We start from the raw sequence: 20,442 nt of genomic DNA on the forward strand, positions 1-20,442 counted from the left end.
GTCTGCTATCAGCTGTAGCACTCTTAATACAGTACGTATATGTTCTACATATTGCATGTTAGCATATTTGTCTAAAGGATATTTGTGTTATCCTTGCATGACATGCATGACTGTGTGCTCCTGTGACAATCAGCTCATTTCTGTGAGAGAAAACAGAAAATGGAGCTTACCCAGATACTCTATTAGCGAATTCAACGATGTCATCCTTGGTTCTGGGTCCTTTGTAATTGTATGCCAGGTCTCCCTTCAACCTTTGAAAAAGACAGATCATTGTACCACACTGACACTCTTTACAGAACGCATATTACACCAAGCCACCTTATAGCACAGTGGGAAACCAAAAATGTATCAGCTGTTATAGACACTGCCCTCATCTATTTCATTGCTAAACGTTTACATGAGTAAAAGAAAAATGTAAGAGGAGCTGTAAGGCTGTAGAGGGGTTGGGGCACTTTTATGAGATGCAGGCTGCTGAATAAACTGTACAGATACAAAAGGTTTGCAAATATTAATATTAACACCACATCTGCACAAATTTACCAAAAACAAATTAAACAGCATGAAGCACATACCACCTACTGGCTCACACACAAAAGCCTGCAGCTCATAAATAAAATGAATTGAACTGCCTTGTCAAGGAATTCTATTCTCATTCCTGACACTAGCAAGGATTATTTTTACCTGAGCACTCTGCATTTTGCTTGCAGCTTACAATCTATAAAATATATTCATGTCTTCCAATATGGTTATTATAGATTTGCATGCACATATTAAAATCTCAATTTCTTTGCCATTTGTTTCCGTATTTGTAAAACTTTAGTGGCCTAAAAACTTTGGCTTTTATACCAGTCCTTGCATTAACCAGAACAATGGAACAATGCAGGTTTTTCTTTAAAATGTCCCAATATCTCTCTCCTACCACTCACTGCACCAAAGACCATTTGCCATTACACAGAAGTTTAATGAGTTTCTGTAAATGGCAACAATTCTAATTAGTGTGTAGTCTCAGACTCCCAGGACTCCAGTCTCCTCAGCGCTCTGTCTCTAAGGCTACTCAACTCTGACTTAAAATACATGCCTTGGGACTTTCAGCCCGAGTCTCTACAAAGAAAATTTGAAGTAAAATCAACATAAAATGATCCAAGGCCAAATCCAATACACACGGTTTTGAAGTTCAAGATACAGCACTAAGGCCTTTCACATTCCCAAGAAAACTCTAAACTAAACTAAAAATAAACAAAAAAAACTAAAAGTGAGATCTTGAATTTTGGTTTTAGCAATATAAATAATTACATGTTTTCAAAATACCCATTCAATTTCTAACCACTTCTTCCAATTCAGGGTCATAACGGAGCCAGAGCCTATCCTGACAATTAATGAGTGCAAGGCAGGGTACAAGGAAGGGATGCCAGTCCATCACAGGGCAGGAACACAGACAGACACGCACACACTCACACCAGGGCCAGTGTTTCGAGAAGCCTTTTAACCTACCAATACGTTTTTGGACTGCTAGAAGAAACCCACCCAACCAGAGGGAGAATATACAAACTCCATGCAAACAGCACACCAGGTCCGGTATCGAACCTAGGACCCCAGCACTGCAAGGCATCAATGCTAACCATTGTGCCACCATCTCGCCTTATGCAAAATATGTTGTCATTAATTAATTCATTTTTCACAGCTGATTTTCAGAAGGACCTTTAAAAGAAAGTGACAATTCTTTTAAGTCCTTGTGGAGAAAAGTTTTTTTCGTCATTTAGAAAAAAGCAGAAAGACAGTATGTGAAATCTTTCCACGTGGTGATATCTGGTGAAAAACGGTTTTGCTCACTGTAATGTGTTTTTAATTTTTGTTTCATTGCGTTTATCAAACCAGTTTAAAAACAGGCAGGAGTCCACAGGAATTTTAAGTCAGTTGTCTAAAAGAGTTGGATAGTTTAGCAATAGCAATACTTTAGCTACAGGAAAGGGCTACCTACTTTTCATTCGCAATCTTCAGTTAATCATAATAATGTACTGTTTAGTTCCAAATCATTTATAGAATATTTTATTATACATTAATGCAAAGGAACAGCTAAATGGGCAAGTACTGTTGTAGCTAAAGTACAATTGTGAGGTCCTACAACAACAAACTCCAAGGATACAATGTATCTGATTTTATTTAGTAGGAGCTGTTGAAAAAGTAGTGAAGTTTAATACAATAAAATTCAACATAAAAAGGAAGATAAATAAATCTTATGAAAAAAAATAGATACAAAAGTAGATACTCACAGTTTTATAGTGGGATAACCTCTTACTCCAAATTCTGATGCAACACCTAGGAAGGAAAATTAGTCAGCTTCAAATTACTCATTCCTCTTCAAATGTTAAGTAGACAAGCATAAGAATAAGGGAAACAGGGCTCAAACTGTAAAGGTACTTGCTCAGAGTGCAGTTTGGGCCCAAGTCATTAGGTCACTGGCCAAGTAACCTTATTTTACCAAGAAATGGTGGAATAAAAAGCATTTATGGGGAAATTGTACTGCCTTTGAGAAGTTCAAGCAGGTAGCTGCGTCAGCATGCGTAGGCTGCAAAGGAACAAGTAAAGGTTTATTCCATGCTGAAAAGACAAGAGAGAAAACAACGTTTTCGGCTGTGAAGCCTTCTTCAGGTGCGAGTTCTTCACATCCAAAGAAGGCTCCACAGCTGAAACGTTGCGTTTCTTTTCTTCTCTTTTCAGCATGGAATAAACCTTTATTTGTTCCTTCTTGCTTTGAGAGCTGCGTTATTCCTTCAATCCACGCTGAAAATCCTTTTAGGTCACGTCGGAGCTCACAGTATCTCAAATGCTGAAAGGCTAGTGAGTAAGTAACTTGAGAGTGTTTCCAGAACTCCAGTGCAGGTACAGGTCTTTCATCAGTTAGTCAAATGGCATAACCAAATGGGTTCGTGATTCAGAGAAAAAGGCTCATTCTACCCAAGTAGACTGGAGAATTGTTGCACTGAGTGGAGTTTAAAATAGGCTAATTCCACATAAAGACCATAAAATAAAAATAAATGGTGCTATTCTTTACCATTTGTTTAAAAATGTATATATCTAGGGGTTTTAGGGAGAACACAGAATCAGTCAACTTTGTACTCTATTTAGGAAAAGTGTGAGATTGCTGTAAGGTTATAACAGGACACTTTCTAGAACTAATTTATGTTATGCACACACAAGGGAATCTGTCACACTAATCATATAAGTGACAGGAATAAGGACTGTCATCTGAAACAACAGTGTTATCCCTGGATGTCATTGTTCATTCATTTTTTCATGGGTGAACTCAAGCCCCTTTTCCAAAAGAAAGACGGTACATATCACATGCATGTTTTAATTTTTTTTTTAAATATTCCAGGCTGAGCCAACAGTCTCCACCTACCTCTACCTAATCTGGCTAAAGTGACTTTAGATCCCTCTGCCTTAGTTCAAAACATTTCTCAGCAGCCACCAAATCTACTGCACTAGGCAGGATTTTGTGCAATATACAACAGGTACTGCATATCTAGTCCCTTTTGCCAGATGACAATATTGGACTGCTTTTATAAACCAAAAATCAATGCATCACAATTTAGATTTGCGTTGACATTAACCACTCAGTACTATTTCTGTTTTGACAATAAAGAGTAATGAATATTACTAATAAAGTCTCTGGTATATCAGTCATTTACATTTAGAATACATGGCCGTTTTACTATGAACCTTAAATAAAACAGCCCTGGCTGAGGTTTACATGAGCTACGACTGAACATTTCTGCTCATTTATAGATAGAACAGAATAGTGTAGTGAAAACTGGACTTTAGCAGTGATTTTGTCACCAAGCTTTCTTTCCATGGGAAGGAAAGGGTTGTTAGGTGGCCTTCTTTTTAAATCTTCCAAAAATGGCACTATGCATGACAGCTAATCCTGCTAACTATAAAAAACTGAACAAGCTCTCTCTGGCCTTTGTAAAGTGTAATCCATAACACAGCATTAAATAACACATCTGAGTAATGCTCAGGAGCCCTTCAAGTAAGCAACTCAGGCAGACAAGTATTTCCAGAAGAGATAGTTTATCCAGGTCTTGATCTCACTTCTGCAAGGCCAGTATATAAATAGCTCTCATTAGAAGCTGCAGGATCCTCTCTCTGACCAGCTTAACAAACAAGGCTCACCCTAGCCACAAACAAAATGAACTACTGACAAAGCCACTTAATTAACCCTCCCGAGGAACAGAGGAATTAAAAGATTTAGTCATGAAAAAGTTATTGAAAATGTCTAGAAGGATAACACAGCTCCAGCCATCTGGCCAAAGGAATTAAACTAATTTATAACCCACAAAGGCACTCAATGTGACATATACCAATAAGTTTACACAACACAGCAATTAACAAAAAAAAATCAGCAAGTGAGCTTTAAATCAAAATGCAATCCTTTTAATAGGCAAACAAAATAATCAGTATCGATCAGGTAAATTCTGAAAGTAAAAACTGGGCATGAAGATGCGTTACAAAATTGCCTGATTCAGAAAATGTCAATTTAGAAAAATAATCTTTTACAATTGTTAATCTTTCTGTACTGCACTTCTGTTAAACTGCACTATAAATCCAAATACTTCACATTGCTCTCCATTAAACACTTTCAAAAGCAAGATCCTGAACTCGGAGGTGGAAAGCTCCACCGACACAACTTACTAGAGTAGGCGGTGGCATCCATCTTCCCGACTCGTACAGGAGAACCAGAACTTCTCATTTCTGAGCCAACTTCATGCCATATGGGTTCCAGCTTTTTACAGTGTCCGCACCAGGGAGCGTAGAACTAGAAGGTTAAGAAATTGCATGAAAACTCCAAAAAGATATCCGATACCTTAACCTTTCACAAGTTCAAAATGGTTTCCCTGCTTCGAATCCAACACTGCTGACCTGTGTACAAAGCCTTTTTTTATTGAAAACAATCAGCTTCATTAAAGAAACGATGATCTGTAAAGAAGAGTCTTTTAAGGAGCAAGATATTTGACTGGACTTACATGATACTGCTTCTGCTTCTTTGTGCTACAAGATACAATACATACTACACATTGGACTGTGGTTGCATAAAGCATTAAGAGCATTTGGTTATGTTTAAATTTATTTTTGTTTCATCTACGTTTTTGGCATGCACACAAAATATATGTGGAATGCAGAAAATATTTTAAATACCTAACTTTTTATTTAAATTTCTAGGATTTTTAGTATTTTTTTCACTTTTTCAAAACAGATCTTGACAATCTGCAATAGCACATAAGCACGCAATCTTTAAATAGCACGATTCAATAGTTTTTCAATAGGTTTTAATCTTTTCCCACCGTTTGCAATACTTTACAAATCACAACCTACTGTTAATAAAATTACGTAATATGAGCCGTGTTCTTGCATCTATGAACTCCATGAAATACTGTTAGTGTTTTGCACATTATGACACTGTTGAGAAATACCGCCAGGAACCCTTTTTCCCCATTGGCAAAGTGCTAATGAACTGACATCTCTTGAGATATTTACTCTACACATGAGACTAGTGTCATATCTATGAAACAGTACCAACAACTCACTTTTCCTATAAATACACATTTTTTCATCCTAGACTCCTTCAATAACAACTCCACAAAGTGGGAGGAGAAGCCACCTTTCATGTTTCGTAGGTCATGAGCAATTGAAGAAGCAGTTTTTAACAACAAAATATTAAAACATTTCAGAAATCTGGATTCACATGTAATGTTGTTGATACTGGGAGTTAACAGTGACGTTTGAAGGAGTACCATTAAAAAATATAGATATGTTTATATTTCAATTACAACTGACAATGATTCTAATGGTTCATCACATTTTCCTCATACGCTGCATTATGGCTATTTATTGTGGAGGATCCGGTTTTGGTAAATGGTACAATGATAAAATGAAAACAAGCTATATCCAACAGGGCTTTGTAAAAACAACATGAACTGCACAGCAGTCTGACCCTCACCCACCAGAGACTGCTGAAAAATAAATAGAGCAGGTTTCTCTCTACAGCCTGAACTCACTACTGCCCCACCTGCTGGACACTGCAGGAGACAATTCTGGCTGAACCAGAAACCACCAACAGTGAGGAAAGAACCTATTTAAAATAGCTATAACAGGTTGTGCAGTTTGAGACAGTAATTTTCTTTAATAGACTTTTTAATGTGCAGTTTACCCATTTATTTAGCCATGTTACAAGTATTTTACACATCTCGATTTTATTCCCATACTTTATCAATGATGTGTAGCTTCTGAAATGCAGAGTCTGAGCAGTTTCAAATGAAGAAAATTTTGCACCATACCAATGAAGAATATTTTAAAAGTTAGCTTTTTAGGCAATGTTTACAGTTGGATTACACAATGGATTACAATAGATCTTAATTGCTGTTGTTTACAGAAGATATTTGCTCTTCTGGCAGCAGTACATTTTTGGCCCATTCAAGAAAATGTTTAAATTTAACTTATCACAATTTGAATTCGTCATCTGACTTCAGAATTTACACTGTCATATTCTGAAGCCCAGTTTTGACAGATGTAAGAAAATTCATCGTGCATGTTTCAAGTTAGCTTACAGCACATCTTCTAACATCGTAAATCATAATTCACAGTTCTGATAAACTTGTTCATCATTCATAATATTTAGCATTGGAATCACAGTGCATGTTTCTATTACTATGTTCAGAGTAAACACTCATCTTTGTGGTTTCTTTAAAATTCTAGTTTTAAGAAGACTGAGCCCAATGTTTGACACTGACAGTACTAGGTTTTGTTCAAAACTCTTAATTAAGATTTGTTTTAAAAGCACTTTGGTACATTTTGCAAATAAAACAACTTACTACATAGCTAAGAAAAACATCAGAGCTGATTTTGTAATACAAGCTATAACAAGGTGCTCACTCCAAGCCAGTAAACCAACTTGTGTGAATATGCCAATTCAATTTGTAAGGGCTCACTCAATATCGCCAGAATAAAACTTGTATGCACGACTGCTCTTTCTCTAAATAAACAGCACAGTCTATACTGACTTCCAAAGGGGATAACATGAATGATGTCATCAGGGAAATTCAGAAAATCAGATTGTCTACTTTGCCTGAGCAACCATTGTTCTAAAAACATTACTTACGTCAACTAGCCACACATCATCCATTCTGCTTTCTTTAAACCTAAAAAAAATAATTAATGGAAAAACAATTATGAACAACAGCAAAATGTCCAAAATTAAGCAAATTTTCCATTTGTGTGCCATATGGAAAATGAATATGGCATAATAGGCACACAATCAAACTCAGGTTGTTTTTTTTAAAGTTCTTACCATTTTCTACAAAGGCCACACATGCATACTGTTGTACTTGCATACTGTCTCTTCTGGAAAAGTGTCATATAAGAATACTCAAAGTTTTAAATGTACAACTTTAAAAACCTCAACAAATCAGAAATTAATGTTTCAGAGAAACAAAATACTAATCCTAAACAAACTGTAGCTTGTTTCCTTTCATTGCTCTTATTTAAAGCTTATCATAATGTCACTTAACATTATTTAAGCCTTAAGTTATGGATGCTTCATAACCACCAAACACATAAGCAGATTACCATAGGATTCAATATTTTGTACTATATCACTGTAGATTTTAAACATTAAGTCTGGCAAACTCGATTATACTCATAACAAAGGCACAAGAACGTAGTAATAGTTCACACAAAGATTAAAGGCTGTGACGATAATGCAATATTACCTAAAATGTTAAATATTGAATGAACGTATGGTTTCAATATTTTAACATTAGTGTTCCACCATATTTTCTACGTAACAATGTATAAATGAACAATTAGAAAATATCCAGATTTTACAGAGAATACAGTGGATACGATTAAGGGGAACTCCTTTCAGACACTTTTATTATACTAACTTAAATACAAGTTACTGTAAACTTGCCTCACTTATCTTGCAGGATCTTTAGACGCTTTAAGTAAAGTCTGTAAGCACGTGGTGTTTCTCAAGCATTTAACTGACATTTAAACCTGCTTTCCCACGTATTAGACATTCACCAACGCAACTGGATTCAAGCAGTGAAAACCTCTTTATTAGTGAATTAAAGAAACTATGCACAGGGTAGTTCTGATAGTCTAGCTTAAACGCTTCATTCCAGATATCTCGTGTTAACGTTTTCGGCAATTAACCACGTACCATCAGCAACAATCAGAAACGACAGACAAAATTCATGAAAGAAAATAATAGAAATAATAATTGTGTGCTCCAGCATCACTTACGAGTCATCCAGATCCTCCACATAAGCTACTACCGCTGTTCTACACAGAAGAATCACTGCAAATAAACAAAGAAAGCAACTAAGAACAATTGCTTAAGGAAAAACATCATATATTGTTAGAATATCAGACTAATAATATGGACTTTTGCAGTCAAATAAGTAAAATGAAATTATAAATCTTTTTGCAAACAAAACAGTGTAGTGTTTTAGCCTAAAGAAATGCAAAACTACACTTGATAAATATTTTGCAACGGCCGACATAATAGATCATGTGCATTATCAGAGCTGCAAAAATGATTTTTAAAATGTTTTTACCCGCACAAACCAAACTGATCTTTACTTCTGCCATCTTTGCAATAGGAAGCACTAAAGCAGGAAACACAAAAGTGGGGGCACTGCGGAGCATGCGCGGCACCAGGGGCACAGATACAGGAAGCCAATGTAGTTGAAGTGTGCAAAGGGAAGTGTTGAAGTAAATTGTCTGCCGGAGGCTTTTGACTAAACTTTGCATCATCAGAAGACCATAGTGCTTTGTGTGTTTTATGCCAAAGTTTATAACTTAATCTGCTTTTAAGCTTTGAGAAAGGCCGTCATTCCATTTATGTCCCCCTTTCTTAAAAAAACGGACAATGTTACCAGGATCCATAAAAACACCAATTAACGTTTCACTCTGAGGCCAGTTCCATAACAGTACTGTAAATGTGCAATTTTGCTCATCACGAGCCCGTGCCCTTAAAATGTTCAAGGGTGTTTATTTACAATTTACGACACATTAAGATGTGCCCTCATCTTGCCACATCTATGAACAGTTGACTGACTGATACAGCATAGACCATCTAAGTGCCAGGTATGGTATGCATCTGATCTGATGATTCAGTTTAAGTTCAAAGTTTACTTATCAAATGCACATCATTACAGCGTACAGCAGTAATTGCTAGCCGTTCACAGTATTTGAAAAGTAAACATTTATTTCTCTGACCATGTAAATATTTCTCACTTCAAAAACTCACACCAGCTAATCAATTCCAAAATCTCACCAAGAAGTTCTTGAGGAACAGAGTGTTAGCTTCCACAACTCGGCCAGACAGTGTGTTCAAGAAACCCACAACCCTGTGCAAAGAAGTGGGCTGTCTTTTCAATTATAAATTCACCTCATATTCATGTTGATAATTGACCATGTGCTCCTTCTTTCTGAACTTAATGTTGTATGCTTTTTTTATTGTGTGCATTTCCGTTTATCTGTGTTTTCAAAAGGAGGACAGTGAAAAAATATTTTCAGTAAGCATTTGTCAAACTCAGTGTAACCGGTTTGGTATAAATAGTGTATATTCCTGTCACCTGTTCTGTACATCACCATTTGTAATGCTGGATACTGAAGTTCATTGGTCATTTATCTATCCAGTCATGTCATTTTTATTTCTTCATCTGATACTACAGTGTAATTCATTACCAACTTCTGTATGTATTTTTAAACACCTGAAGAAGGCTTCACAGCCGAAATTCTTTTTGTTTTCTTCTTTTCAGCAGCGAATAAACCTTTACTTGTTCCTTTGCAGCCCACAAGTGCTGACGCAGCTAACTAGAACTACTTCAACCTATGGACACATGTTCAACAGGGCTCAAGTCTTATGAGCAGAGCAACCATGGTATAACTATCACATTCTCATCTTGGAAGAAAACCATTGTTATGTGAGCAGCATGAGGATGTGCATTAAACTGCTGGAAAATCTGAGAAATCCAAAAACGCAAAAGATAAATGTGTAACATCATGTATTTAACAGGATTTACAAATATACACTATTACAATACATGTGCATCCACTGAATGTTTTAATTCTGCAGTCAGCCTGGAAGCTATAGTAGACATACTGTAAGAAACAATGCTGTTTGAGAGAGAGCGTTCAAACCAGGTCATGATTTATCACTTTGTGGTTTTTAATCACATGTTTAAAAATGTGATATCAAAGTGCCTTGTCACTAAAAACTAAAAGCTTAAATTATGTACAATATTTATTTTAAATTTTAAAACATTCATCCTTAATCATATTTGCTTCCAAAGTATTCTGTAGATGTGTGCTAACAGTTTAATCGATACAGAGTTTTTATACAATATGAACCTAAATTTAACATTTTGAATAAATAATCCAATAAATTAAAAACTGGATTTGTGAGTAAGAATTTGTTTTATCACAATGACATTAAAGGATATTGTAATTGCAAAGTGGGAGACATTAAGTTATAATGTGTACAAACGTTTGACACTCATTAACCAATAAAGATTTTATTTTGAGAGAATTGCTTTACACTTAGTTTTATTTGTCCTGAAAGACATTAAGAAAAAAAGGAAAATAGATATTTTACAACAAAATTAAACTTCAAAGGCTGATAAATTCCAACACTGTTTAAACCGAACGTAAGCTTACAACAGTAAAAGTGCTAAATATGTAGTTTGACTGGATTGGAAAGATATAAACACGTGTATTTTATTAAATAATAAGTAAAAAACCCAAATCTGTTATATGCTTTACCAATATACTGTACCAAGAAGGCATTACTTTTTGCTATGTGTGCTTCACTACGATGGACTGACGGGACGTCCAGTGTGTATCCCAGTCTACACTCATTAATTGCTGGGATACTGTCCTGCTTCCCCACAACCCCAAATTGGATGAACTAGATAGAAAATGGATCAATGGATGTGTGGTTCTGGAGTGAACTGGTGTTTTTAGAAAACCTTCAGCATTTTTTTGCTGGTTGGTCTCCATATTTGAAGCTAAGGAATTTAACTTAGACCTGGAATCCTCACGTGATTTAACAAATTATATCAAATATAAGTTATTGCTGTGTTATAGTGAGTGAAATTTGTTACACGCAGTTTGATGGTTCGGTGTTATAAAGGAAAGCTTTTTAATTAACATAAATAATGGATGTATCTGACATTTGAAGCTTTAGCTCACTGGTTTGAGGTGAAACAATATGCACTTCACCCACTTTAAGCTTTTTTCTAGATTTTCTAAACAAAAATGAAAAAGACCAAAGTAATTTGAAGATAGGGTATCATGGGGAACCATTATAAAGCATAGTTAATTTTACACCTAATTATGTACAAGTGATGCAGAAAGATACTAACCAGATACTAATGAGACAGTAAGTGCTGATGATTCTTTAGGGTGTTCATTCTTGAGCTATTTCAAGTATCTTTGGATCACAATACTTTATTTTAAAACCCACTGCAATAAAAAATACTCACTTCATTGGTTTAATGTGCTATTAAAAGGGACAGCTTGGCAAACAAACATATACCTGAATCAAATGTATCCTGATGCTTTTCATGCTTGGTTTTTTATTTCTTTAACGTATAATTACCTGCAGCAAAAACTGGGTAACACTCATTGACACTCATTATTATCTGTTGTGTTTGTTTAAACAACATATAATTAAAAATGATGCATACCTCAAGGCCTTGAATTTAGTCAAAGTTCTACGTTAGCTTTTTTTACAATAAAATGAACAATGAATATCAAGCTTGTTGCATTTTTTTGCTTTCTCAAACCTATCGAAAAATGACTGCATAAAATGACTGAATCACTTTAACTGAATTAAGTTCAGTAGAGAATGCTACTTCTAAAAAATGAAATAAACCTCATGCTGAAGAATTTGCAAAACTTGTGGTGGTTCTTCTTTGATGGAAAGCATACAAACCTGTAACAATGAATGTTTCCTGTACGTAATATTTTATCATTTTGATTAATACCAGTGAAGAAGAACAGTGCAGAACATTTTATTTTTCATTAAAGAGGAGAAAAACATGAAAATACAATTTATAAATATCTCAAAGTACTTGTACAGTATTAAGATTACTTTAGTTTAAAAAAAGAATATATGGATGCCATCCTTATGGGCTTACACAATCAACAGTATATACTAACCATATTCTTAATTATGTGACAAGAGTATTTTACGGAACTGAGGAAAGTCAGTCAGTTTTACAGGTATTTGCAGTAGCAGAAGCTTAAAAAATACTGTAGCTGTAAAATTAGCAAAACACCTGCTTTCTCGGGCCACATTTTGATACACATAATGTAAGCTAATAAAATCACACGTGATCTACCCAGCAACTTACATCTAGAAACAATAGGAATGTTAAGCAAATACACAAAGTGACACACACTTACAGTGCACAAGACTGACCAACATAATCATAGCTCTTTTGCGACCCTAAATTACATCTAAATCCCAGGCAGAGGAAATACACTGCATTCAGATTGGCTGACTTCAGTCACAGAGATATCTCTGGAGTCACTTGATGTCTTGTTAAAAAACAAAGAGTTATTGCTGCTCGGCTGGGACTGTATGATGGTGTCAACGGTTATGTCCTCTCCGATTTCGGTGGTCACCTGTCGATTGGAGGAAGGCGAGCAAAGGCTAGAGACATCGGCCTCACTCTCTGTCCAGCAGGAGTCGCTGTCTGAGGTGGATGAATGGCGGCTTTTGGCCCACCGGGTGTTGGTCGCACTGACACTGGAAGACTGGCTGGTGAGTGTGGAACGGCGCATGGAGGTGTAGCTGCCTGATGAGCGCAAGTCCTTTTCAGAAACCCTCAGAATCACCCGTAGGAAGGGGACATACTTCGCAATAGCAGCTCTGTATTTGGGGTGTGTGATGGCGTAGATGATGGGGTTGTGGATGGCAGAAGCCTTTGCTATCACAGCTGGCACTGAGTTCATATATGGGGTCAAAAGGTGAGAGTAACCAGCAAAGGCAGTAAGAGCCACACAAGAGTAAGGTGCCCAGGAGACAACATAAAGCAAAATGACAATCAGGGCAATTTTAGCCATTTTCCAATCACTTCTCATCTTTTCATACAGTTTTTGAGACTCTCCTGAGTTGATCTTCTGAACAGCTCTGCCTGCAGCTCGGATGGCCTTGAAGATGAAGACATAGCAACAGATAATGATCAGCAATGGGATCAGGAAGATGAAGGTGAAAAGGAGCATGGTGTAAGCACGGACTGAAGGGGTGAAGGTCATGTAGTCCCACGTGCATGATGTCAGCAAACCTTCAGGAACAAAGGCGCTCCAGCCAAAAAAGGGGGGGAGACTCCATCCAAGAGAGTAACACCAGACCCCAACCAGGATCAGCCCAGCTCGTTTCAATGTCATCGCTCCAATAGACGCGAGCGGCCGGGTGATCACGAAGTAGCGATCGGCCGCAATCACCATCAATGTAATCATGGAGCCAATTCCAAACAAAGCGCCACAAAAAGCATACAATTCGCAACCCTTTTCCCCAAACACCCACCTCTTGTGGAGACTGGTGATGAAAAAGACTGGTGCCTGAGTGATGGACATCAGAAAGTCGGAGACAGCAAGATTGATGATGAACATATTAGATGGTGTTCGCAAGCTTTTGCTCCTGCTGAAAGCATAGATGACCAGGAAATTTCCCAGGACACCAGTGATGCCCACGAACAGAATGACAGTTCCTATGGTGTAATGAGCATGATCAGGCACTTCCACAGTTGGAAAAGGGTTGATGTCCTCTGAAATAGGCACTCCAGTGCCTGCATGTAATGGAACATCAACTAGATTGCTACTCTTTGCTCTGAAATGGTTCTGGCCTGTAAAATGAGACTCAATCGGAGTGCAGTTAGAGTCTTGAGATGGGCAGGAAATCCCTCTCCCTGCAGACTGACTGTTCATTCTCTTCAGAGGGAAATTTCTTGATTTTTGATTGAAACAAAAATAAATTCGGTATATATGTGAGATCTAACGAACTAACTCTTGATTTTTTTTCTCAGTAATATCTATAATTTCTCTTCTACTTCTCCAACAAATACTTAGTTCAGTCACATAGACTCGTCTTTATATATTCAGTGCGTGCTGCAAAGTGATTGGTTCCTTTCTTGGTTAATCTGAGTTGGGCTTTGATTACATCACTGACCAACCAAAAAGAGACTCTTATTTGTCACATTGGTGGTGACCTACTCTTAACATATCATGCCATAATTCATACAAACATTGCATTACTTTGACAGAAAAAAAAATAGTGTAATTCATTTGTGAATGACTAGTTAGTTAGTTCTACTACCAAAAAGCAGGAATATGTGTAATAAAAAAAATCTTTAAAAATGTAGGGCAAAGGAAAAATCAATTGATTGTGAAGTAATTAACGGATACATTTTTCCATTCATGATCGAATGACAAGTGAACCAGGTTAAGTCTAGACTATGTGATTGATAAATGCTGTGTTTTTCTTTCAGAAAAAAGCTTTAATCAGATGGTTTTCGAGACTGAAGCACACAAACAATCAATAGTGTAGTGCATTTTATCCTTGCAGGCAAAACAGTTTGTTCCTGCAAAAAAACATGTTCCTAAAACCACACATTAGTAATTCACTCACTGCTGTCTTCTGACCTGAACACTAATTTATCGGCACCTGCTGTTAGGAAAGAATGACGATTTTTCTCCATAGTGTCATTTATGCCACGCATATTGTCTTTGTGTCTGATTTGTGAGTCTTTAACTAGATCTGTAAATGTGTTTTGGAATACATTTGCAATATACTGCATAATTAAATTGAAACTATCAGATTATTGCATCCCTCCTGTTGTACAATTACCCTGTGAACAATAATACAAAATATATATATTACATATATATTGCATTAGGTAAAATCCATTGATTCGAAAGTAAAAAGCTGGTTTCAATACAAATGTAATTCTGAATAGAGCTGCTATTTAAAAAAACACATTAATTAGTTACAGAACTGCATAGTAATATTGAAATATTGACGAGTGTAAAGCCTCATTGCAATAAAATGCAATTAGTTTGAAATGTGAAGTTGACCAGTTTAACTTACTTTGTGTTTCTCTTTGCCACAATCAAACAAAATATCATGGTCATAGAAAATTAATCAATGGATTAACTTTGGAACCTATTTGTTCATGATCTCATATTGATGTCTCCTGCTAATGATCTCAATTAAACATTGTCCTAGATGAACCTGAGAGGGTTTATATGGTTGATGAATTGATACCCATCTTTTCATAGTAGGATTTCATAGTAGGGTACACCCACCTAGCAACAACAAATCAATCCTATAAACAAAAGGATAACCTAGACAATGAAAGTGTAGCATAGCTCTAAGTAAAAACAGCAAAGATTATTTGTTAAATTTTGGTTTTAATTTGAGAAAAAAGACACACTTCAAAATATGTTTGTATACAAGAAAAGTTGCCAGATAAAAATATTTTTTAAAACTGACTAATCCATTTGTATGACAGCTTGTCATGACGTTTTCAATATTTTGCATTCATGCATTTTAAGTTCATCTAGAATGTTTTAATAATCATTTGATCATCAATCATTTAATTATCTCTTGTGGGTTCATATTTCTTCCTTATAAGTAAATTTTGGGCTTCAGTTTCATTCACAATCTTTCATAGAACATTGCTGATTAAAACTCCAGACTTCAGTCAAAAACCTGGCGTTTAAAAGAGGAAATGAATGCAAACTTGCTCAAACTAATATTCAGCTCTTAGTGTTGGATATGATCCTTGCTGTTCTTCTAGTTTTAGATTTTGGTGGACACTTCAATAAGTTCCAGTACATTTTCTTATTAATGAAAAACAGCTCCTTAATGGCATATTTTCAGCTAAAATGGTCTCATGAATTTCTTCCAAGTGTTACTTGCAAACCATACATTTGACACACATTACCAGTGTGTACTGATGCAACCTTTATTCAGCTGCAATTTATGATGTGTTAAGAGCTGATATGTTAGCCATAAAGTATTAATGCAGGCTTTTTGACATACACTTAAAATGAGCAATTCCCAGTTTGATTGTGTGAAGCTTGCAGAATGACTGCAAATTTGTGCAGCAGACAGAACTACAGAGCTGAGAAAATACCATAAAATGCTTTGGACTCTGGATTTAATGATCTAGCATGGCTATATTTAAGAACAAAAACGGCATTCAATGAATAAACTATTATTTGCATTTTCTGAATTTCTTGGCCCGTCCTGAGTCTTCCTTCGAAGCCATGTGAGTCCTCAGTACTCGAGGGCTAGAGAGTCATTGTATTTAATTTTACCGTTGGACAATTTAATATAATCACTTCCATTCTGAGCACAAGCTGGATCAAACACTTTGGAGGCTGCAGAGCAGTATTAAACCTGTACCTCCCCAACACCATTCATCCATTTTTTTTTATCGCTTCATGCAATACAGGGTCGGAAGGACCTGGAGCCTATCCTGTCAAGCAATGGGTACAAAGCAGGATATACCTTGGGCAGGACACCATCCACTGTAGGGCACAGACATACACACAAACTCTCCCCGTGGCCAGTTTTCCCAGAAGCCAATAAGCCCACAAGTATATCTTTGGACTGTGGGAAAGAAACCAGAGCACCTGGAAGGGACCTGCACAAAGACATACAAACTCCACACAGACAGCACCTTAGGAATTGAACCTGCATGGAAGCAGTGCGAACCACTGCACCACCATTGGGCCCCTCCAACATACCATATTTGAATTCCTATGGCTTACTTGTTTATTAACTTATTTTCATGGTATAAAAATAGCCACAGTTATGGTTTTTTTTCAGTTTTCAGTCACAGAGATGAACTTACAAATTCAGAATATTCTAAAGAAAATGAGTGTCAGAATAAAGGCTTGAAAATTAACTCCCAGGCTTAAATTGGTTAGGAAAAATAGACCACATACTGTACAATCCTACTGATTACAATACAGTACTGTGGATGCTGCTGAAATACAAATCAGAGAGACGTGTGCCTTGTACGAAATTGAGGCTGATACCCTTCTGTTCTGTCTTGCAGCAACGTGGAATCATAAAGCTTAAGTCAATTAAGTAATTCATATCTCAGGTGGAATAAAAGATAAAAGGCTCTGGGACTGCTAAGACCAGTTTTTAACCTGACTGCTCTTCAGGCAAGTGCACCTGTGACCCATTCACAAGGCAAAAAATAAACCTTTCCCATATAAACCATAAGATGGCAGTGTTCTGGGAAAATGTTAGCTAAATGTTTTTTTTTTTTATTGACCGACATATTTTTGTCCAAATCATAAGCATTAATTGTCCTAGATTCTCTGTGCATTCAAACTAAGTAATCTAAACAGGAGTTTTTTTATAGCGATTCTGCTTTTAAAGAAAAAATGTATTATTCAGCCCACACTACAACCAGGTAAAGGTATTAAATTTTAAATCCTGTTTCTATCAAGTGCTTAGAACAAAACTGCAGACTTTATTGTTAACTGAATACAGAGTCACAGTTGTTTTCTGGAGAATTTTCTTTTCCTGTGCAAACAGTGTATTTGATAGTAATAGGATTGCACCTTAAATATTTACAAAATGAGGCATCAGAAGCTGTAGAATATTATGAAATGACGTACTGGAAAACACAATCAGGTAAATGTATTGCCTGAGGAAGTGAAAATATAAATACAAGCTTTAGAGTGTTTAATCAAATTGGTGTTCAATTTAATACCCTGGTAAATTTAAATTTAAACAACGTTGCTGTGATTTTGAAACCATAAGCAGTAAACAGCATATTTTACAAGTAAAAGTGGGTATCTGTTATTACTAAACTACAGTAATTTGAACTGTTTCAAGATATTAGCAGCAATTAGAAATACAAAAATTATATTTTCTTATTATAATTCTAATTCAGTAACTGTGGTAACTCAATTTGAAGTCTGCTTTTTTTACCCTTGACATCTCAGTTACTTTTATACAGTTACATAGTAGATAAGACTTTTAGTACATTTATTTGGAGACATCTCAAGATTGAAAAGGTCAAATTTATGTTCCTGAATTTTTGAATGGATCGGTTTGACAATGTTTAATACCTTCATCTGCTAAGCGCAAAACTATTACTGAAAAATATTAATTAATAGGGAGTTTTAAATTAACTGTAAAAGCTACAATAAATCTGGCATAGGTACCTAACTCGTACTACATAAAAGTTAGATACTTACAGCAAATCCAGGTTTAGTTAGGATTTCAATAGAAAACATCATGCAACAGTCCTTTTGAACTGCACTGCAGAGTATTGAGCTTGGCTGACGTTTTATTGCTGAAGGCTCCAGATGGTCCATATAAATCGAAGATAAATTACTACCAGGTAAGACTGGGAGTAAGAAATAACAAAATCTAATGTAAATTAATGTAATGTAAAATCTAAAATGTAGTGCAGATTTTTAACAATTATCACTTTAATCTTGGAAATATTTGATCCTAAGAAAAATACACTCATATTTGACATTTAAAAGCATTTTCTGTTATGTTTCTTGCCTCATTGAATGTACAATACATTGTTTGGTAAGTGTAATCCTGATGCTTTGTTCAAGAATCAGGAAAATGTCCTCTGCTGCAGTAGCAGTAAATTTACAACCCCATCTTACTCACTGGATCTTTATGAGAATCCCTGGATGGAGATCAAGTCCTCTGGTGAACGATAAATGGCCCAACCCTTTGTTAATCACTTCCAGATTTTCCTTAAACTATAAAAAGAGCTTGGATTCGTTTCCTGAAATGTTAGTTGAGCTGTTCTTAATTTGTATGCTACCAAGGCATGTCTTTGTTGCTGTTCGGAGGCCCGATTCAGGATCAGACAGAATTTTACATGAGGCAAATGATCCAGGAAATAAAGGTAAAGTTAATCCATCCATTTTCTAACCTCTTTATCCGTTACAGGGTCATGGGGGAGCCAGAGCCTATCCTAGCAAGCAATGGGCACAAGGCAGGATACACCCTGGGTGGGACTCCAGTCCATTGCAGGGCATACACACAAAGACAATGCTAACCACTGTGCCACTTGCAGTTACTATGCAGTTGAAAAGCAAAGGTCACAGTCTCTGGAAGATAAAAAAATAGATTATTAGGTTATAACATTATGTGAGCTTACAAAACTGCAGTTAATAAACAAGTCAACCATAGGAATTCAAATGTTTACCCATAACTCCCTTTCATATTAATCATTTGTAAATGTTGGTCATTAGTATGCAGATTTTATAAAATATTTTAAAATCTTCAGTGAGGTAAATGATTTTTTGTCTAGAAATTTAAAGAAAGATAAATGAAAACAAGAGTAAAAACTATCATAAGTGCTCATAATTATCTATTAGCACCTTGACTTGCAGTAAAACAATGCAGAATATTTGCATACAGTGGTTAAAAGGTGATGTACTTACATCTCTTGGATTACTCTGTTAAATGTTTAACTGTGTAAACGCAGCTTTGGTTTGTCAGTGTAAACGCTAATGCACTCTAAAAGGACACACCTAGTTAAATTAAACAAAAAATAACCATCTCAAAATCAACAGTGAATTAATTAAAATACATTTTTACAATTCACTTAGCCACAGTAGTTTAGAGATGTGTCAATAAATATACTATTAATTTATACAATTAATTATATGGAAATAGAAGAACCATAAATCATAAACCATAAAAGAACCATAATCTGGAACCAGAGAATTAAAGAAGTCATGTTGAGGGTTTGTAAATGAAAATCCATTGTTTTCATTTAACTATTGTATTTGTGATTATAATAACAAAAATAATAACAAAAATCCTCTAATATTTTGGTCAGCCAACAGTGTTTTTTAATCCTAATGTTAATTTTGAAAAATAATTTGTATAGCTTTTTGTTCCAAACACTGCATCAAAACAGCAGGAAAGAGCACAGTGATCATTCACAGGTTTACAGCCTTGCAACATGTCCTGCATGAAAATCTGATTTATTTTTCTGCTGTCAGTTTTGTGTGAGGTTTGCATTTTTTTCACATGACATGTGCACGAGAGGAAAAGTTTGGATTTAACTCTCCCTGTCTGCTTGTGTGGCAATTATCACCCTCTGAGCTTTATAAGAGGATGTTGTTAACCAGTGAGGCAGTTTACTTTTTTGTGCGCTACTCCCTCTGCATCTCAGAAAACTGGAATGAGCCTTTGTGGCTCAGCCAGAGCAATGCCAGAAAGAGGCCCTAACTGAGACTGTAAGACAGGCCATCGCCTTGTGGCTCATGTTCTGCATCATGCAACACATTCAAAGAAAAAAAGTAGATGGCCACCAGGAAGAAAAATAGATTTAAATCCCAAAGTTTCTGTGGCCTTTTCAG

At 35.9% G+C, this 20,442-nt stretch overlaps 2 protein-coding genes across 2 annotated transcripts in view; both read right to left on the reverse strand.

Annotated features, from left to right (window-relative positions):
* The window catches only part of LOC102695794 (protein disulfide-isomerase TMX3), a 41,995-nt gene extending 33,298 nt beyond the window's left edge, over window positions 1–8,697 (reverse strand). Inside the window, exons 1-6 of the mRNA XM_015354653.2 lie at window positions 8,616–8,697; window positions 8,302–8,356; window positions 7,157–7,196; window positions 4,693–4,816; window positions 2,271–2,316; window positions 171–251 (exon numbers count right to left, since the gene is read on the reverse strand). Of these exons, the coding sequence (XP_015210139.2) occupies window positions 171–251; window positions 2,271–2,316; window positions 4,693–4,816; window positions 7,157–7,196; window positions 8,302–8,356; window positions 8,616–8,649 (380 nt within the window). The 5' untranslated portion in view covers window positions 8,650–8,697. The remainder of the gene's footprint in view (window positions 1–170; window positions 252–2,270; window positions 2,317–4,692; window positions 4,817–7,156; window positions 7,197–8,301; window positions 8,357–8,615) is intronic.
* A 3,488-nt stretch (window positions 8,698–12,185) lies between these two features.
* On the reverse strand, window positions 12,186–14,111 carry opn4.1 (opsin 4.1). Its single transcript, XM_069190807.1, has one exon. It carries the CDS (start codon window positions 13,999–14,001, stop codon window positions 12,529–12,531), a length of 1,473 nt encoding a protein of 490 aa, XP_069046908.1. The 5' UTR covers window positions 14,002–14,111; the 3' UTR covers window positions 12,186–12,528.
* Window positions 14,112–20,442: the final 6,331 nt, after the last annotated feature.

The sequence above is a fragment of the Lepisosteus oculatus genome, chromosome 6 (genome assembly GCF_040954835.1).
Source record: "Lepisosteus oculatus isolate fLepOcu1 chromosome 6, fLepOcu1.hap2, whole genome shotgun sequence".
NCBI lineage: Eukaryota > Metazoa > Chordata > Actinopteri > Semionotiformes > Lepisosteidae > Lepisosteus > Lepisosteus oculatus.